The sequence below is a fragment of the Penaeus monodon genome, chromosome 18, assembly GCF_015228065.2.
Source record: "Penaeus monodon isolate SGIC_2016 chromosome 18, NSTDA_Pmon_1, whole genome shotgun sequence".
Lineage (NCBI taxonomy): Eukaryota > Metazoa > Arthropoda > Malacostraca > Decapoda > Penaeidae > Penaeus > Penaeus monodon.
Window position 1 is genome coordinate 9,130,922 of NC_051403.1, and position 5,000 is coordinate 9,135,921.

Genomic DNA, 5,000 nt, shown 5'->3' on the forward strand with positions numbered 1-5,000 from the left:
TCAGCCTTTGTTTCTACTGAAGAGTTTCAGATACTTTTTTATCAATACTGTATTTTTTGCCTATTTATTTATTTATATATTTATTTATTATTATTTTGTTTTACTGAAAGAAATCAATGGAAGTACACCCATACCTTTTTTATGGAAGTTCTCTTTTGCACTGTTCAAATATGACTTTGCAGAGCACCCTGGAATTCATTTTTATAAGCTTTTTATTTATTGCAAGTTTTCTGTGTAAAAGTGAAGTGCCATTATGCCATGAATTTATTTATTTAATGTATTATTTATTTTTATTTTTTCAATTCTTTATTTATTTTTTTTTATTTAGAGAATTAGATCATAGATTTTATTATCTGCTGATTAACTGATTGCCTGTGTTAAGTAAGATATGTTAGTTGTATTTACTATATTTTCTCTTTAGTTTTACAAGAAGATTTTATAATTTTATAATCCTGCGAAGCAATATTATGAAAGAAAAACTCAAAAGGCAACGGAAGTGATGTGAATACAGTTTTGTAATGATATTTTAGTATATATATGTGTGTGTGTGTCTGTGTGTATATATATATTTATGTAAGTATATTTTGAAGTTATACTTTTTATGGAACAAGCATATTTTGATATTCAAAAGGTAATAAAATGAAAAACAGAATGTCTAGGTTGTGTGTTTTGTTTCACTGTTTCCTATAAGGACATAAAGAAAAAAGAAAAGAAAAGAAAGAAAGAAAGAAAAAAAGAAAGAAAGAAAGAAAGAAAGAAGAAGAAGAAGAAAAAAAAAAAAAAAAAGAAGAAAAAAAATATATATATATATGTTAATTGTTTTTTCATGAAATTGTTATTGTTTAAATGTGATAAGAATCCTTTTTTTCGTGTGCAATGACATACGTCCAAATATTATTTTATTTTCATCTGGTTTAATTTTTTGTAATTAACAAGAATAAGAATTATGATACTATTAGTTGTCATAGCAATGAAAATGGTAATGATAATAATAATAATGTAATAATAATAATGATAATAATAATAATAATAGTAATAATAATAATAATTTATAATAATAATAATAATAATGATGATGATGATGATGATGATAATAGTATTATTGATAACGATAATGATGATGATGATGATGATGATGATGATGATGATGATGATGATGATGATGATGATGATGATGATGATGATGATGATGATGATGATGATGATGATAATAATAACAAAAATAACAATAATAATAATAATAAATGATAATAATAATAATTATTATTATTATTATAAAAAAAAATAATAATGATAATAATAATAATTCTATTAATAATGATAATAATAATTCTTTTAATAATCATAAAAAAATAAAGATTAATAATAACAATGATAATAATAACAATGTACTACTACTACTACTACTACTACTACTACTACTATTACTACTAATTTTAATAACAATAGCAATAATAATAATAATGATAATAACAATAATAATAACAATAATGATAATGATAATAATAATAATAATAATGATAATGATAATAATAATAATAATAATAATAATAATAATATAATAATAATAATAATAATAATAATAATAATAATAATATAATAGTAATAGCAATAATAACGATAAAATTATAAATCTAAATAGTCCGCCATTGTATTTGTAGTTGTAACTCTCGCCGAAAGATGGCCATACCATATACTGCGCATGCGCTGATCAGCTGATTTTTGTTTACATACACAAACCTTCAGTGGACGCGTGAAAATTTTTATATTCTTATTTTGTGCTAAGGGCAGAGACCATGGGATGTGATGGAGGAACAATCCCTCGGCGAGACGAGTTAGTCAAGACCAAGAAGAAGCCAGAACAGGTATGGTAATGGAGTGAGTTGTAAAGAAAAGCGAAGGAGAAGATAGAGGTCGAGGGTCATTTAGTTTTTGTGTGAAATTATTGTTTTGATCATCCGTTTTTTTACGTTACGATATTAATTTTTGATAAATTTTCTTATAAATCTGCTCTAGTTTAGATGTAGAAGTATCCAGAAATGGTTAGTAATATCACGGAGATTAACAGACTTGTGAGTATATAATTGTGACCTACTGTGTATAATGGAGGTACTGAGGTTGAGATATATGATCTTAATTTTTTTCTAAAATAACATCTGTCAATAACACAAGGTGTGCATTTGCATGTGAATATGTTAATATGTAGTTGATAACCCGATTTTGTGTCCGTTTCAAACAGCCATATGGTACAAGGTAAGCTCTGCCTGTAATGGACAAGATGACATAATTACATAAAATAAGGAGGACAATGTGTAATTGGAGGTAATGGAAGAATTGGTTATTAGAACAAGAGGACCACATCCATCAGAGACAATGTCCCGATCTCCAGCCAACCGTTTGGGGGATCCTGTGGGGAACATGGGGTTTTGAGAGGGGGATGAATATAGAGGAAATCACTAATAATCAGTAAAAAAAGGTTAAATAAAGTAGAAAAATGAAAAACCCGAGCCAAGAATTGTAATTTAAATGATAAAGTGGAAAAATTTAAAACCTGAGCCAAGAATCATTAGCAGAAAATTCACAGGGGGTATGAATGAATGGACTAGCACATTCCAAGTGCACAATTTATAGTGTAGACCGCTGATTAAAATATCCTAACCATTCTGATCCCTGTGTTTCCCCAAGTTAATCGCTGTGTTTCCCTAGCCAATCACCACATTTCCTTACCCGCCCAATTGCCCTACTTGCCTAGCTGAGGGTCTGCTTTTCCATGTTTATTTTTTTTAGCATGTTCTTTTTTTGTTATACTTCCTTTATTGTTTTTTATCAATTGTTAATACAGTTCTTTACAATAATCTTTTGCGCATGCGTGTTTTCACGACTGGGACTTTGACAGTGCCAGTAGACTCCATTGCTTGACAAATGCCGGTGAGAAATGTATTGTTTTCAATGTTAGTCAATTCTGGGTTATTCTTAAGACAATACAGTGACCAAAAAGTAGTGATTACAGATGATTCAGACAATCAATGGAGCATAAAAAAAGTTTGGTGATCTTGTCATATAAGGGTATGTGGTTTCAGCGAGCTAATTACTGGGATCAGTTATCCAAATAGGCTCATATATTACCACAGGGGTCCAGAATGAGGGAATATATACCACAACTGTAGTTTAGACCGGATGTTGGATTAGATGATATTCTTGTAGAGGACAGAATGTTGAAGTTGTCAGTATAAGAAATAATATGCAGATAGGAAAGATAATAAAGGAAGGCACAACTCGTATTCTAAATGGATTGGTAATTCATTTTAAGTAAAATGTGTCTATTTTCCATTGAAAATTACTATTACCTCAGAGAAATATATGTGTATTGTAGATATATAATGAATTTGTTTGGTGCAATAACAAATACAGGCAACAATATTGATTTGATAGTTCCAACAGCAGAATAGAAAATAAAGCATATCAGGGAAATTACAGGGTAAAATATACTGAAATATAATTAACTTATAACATATACAAGTAAAAATTATAATGAAATTGCTTGAAATTGAGAAACAAAACTGCAGAAAACGCTTCACAACAAGTACGCCAACTTTAATTTGTAGGTTAAATCAAAATTATAATAGGATCAGGAATTGGTAGGCTGATAATCTATGGTAATTGGTACTTTGTAACCAAATTTCAGATTTTATAGTAAGGGTCTATTTTATAATTTTTACTCAGAGAAAATAAATTTCCCTTGCTTCTATTGAATCTCTCTCTCGGTTCTCTACAATTCCACAATCTTGATTTGATAGTTCCACAGTCAGAATAAACTACCTATCTCAGAATTCATGCTCAATTTACTTAATCTCTAATTAATTATATCATACAAGTCAGTCGAAAACGTATAATGAAATTCTTGAAATTGAGAAACATAACCTGCGGAAAAGTGGTAACCAGTTACGGCCCTTCAAATTCTGAGGGTCTCGGTTTATATAGCCAGGCCCGGTAATTGTAATTGCTGGAGTATCTTGGTATGGGCACCAGACCAAAATTCGGTTTCGCAGTAGCAGCCATTACACAGTGAAACTAAGCAGACAAATAAATCCACGATACCCTCTTCTCTGCTCTCACCAAACTCAATCAACTTCTCTCTCTCTCTTCCTCTCTCTCCTCTCTCTCTCTCTCTCTCTCTCTCTCTCTCTCTCTCTCTCTCTCTCTCTCTCTCTTTCTCTCTCTCTCTCTCTCTTATGGATATATGTATTTTATGTCTTAATCATGAGTGATGTATTGAAAAAGTTATTTATAAGTAGTTCTGTTGATATTTGAACTTTTCCTTTCAGAAAGACAAAGACTCAGAACGTCTCTATAGATGGCGCCACTGTGCTGCTTCCCAGACGCGTCTGAAGGCCCCGATTGTGGCATGTGAAATGGGCCGCCTGTACAATAAAGAAGAGGTCCTGACCAGGCTCTTAGACAGGTCAACAGATGCCAGCATGTCACACATTAAGGGCTTGAAGGATATCAAAGAGTTGAATCTGACACCAAACCCTGGCTTCAAGCAAGAAGGTGCAAACAAGGGTGATGCTTACACAGACCACCAGGCCGCCGAATACATCTGCCCTGTCACTTCCCTTGAGATGAATGGCAAGTACCGTTTCTCCTTCATTTGGAGCTGTGGCTGTGTGCTCTCTGAGAGGGCTCTCAAGGAGGTCAAGTCTGAGGTTTGTCACAAGTGTGGCAAACCATACAGCGAGGAGGATGTGGTGCCACTCAACCCTTTGGAGGAAGAGCAAGATGCAGTCAGGGCTTGTATGCTGTCCCGTCGTGTGGCTGCCAAGGCTGCCAAGAAGGCCAAGAAGGAGGCCAAGAGGTCAGCAGAGGGTGAGGAGGATGAGGCAGCAAGCACCAGCAAGGGGAAGAAAGCTGCAAAGATCTCTGAAGGTTAGTGGATTGAGAAGCATTAGGTGTTGTCCTTTTTTTTCTTGCTCCGGGTTATAGATCTTCCCTGAAACTTA

At 32.4% G+C, this 5,000-nt stretch overlaps 2 protein-coding genes across 2 annotated transcripts in view; both read left to right on the top strand.

Moving 5' to 3' along the window:
• LOC119584217 overlaps window positions 1-663 on the top strand; it is a 6,555-nt gene extending 5,892 nt beyond the window's left edge. Inside the window, exon 4 of the mRNA XM_037932729.1 lies at window positions 1-663. This exon is cut by the window's left edge and continues 1,995 nt beyond it. The gene's annotated coding sequence lies outside the window, so the exon portion shown is untranslated.
• A 1,028-nt stretch (window positions 664-1,691) lies between these two features.
• LOC119584218 (replication termination factor 2-like) overlaps window positions 1,692-5,000 on the top strand; it is a 4,449-nt gene continuing 1,140 nt past the window's right edge. Inside the window, exons 1-2 of the mRNA XM_037932730.1 lie at window positions 1,692-1,865; window positions 4,326-4,926. Of these exons, the coding sequence (XP_037788658.1) occupies window positions 1,797-1,865; window positions 4,326-4,926 (670 nt within the window). The 5' untranslated portion in view covers window positions 1,692-1,796. The remainder of the gene's footprint in view (window positions 1,866-4,325; window positions 4,927-5,000) is intronic.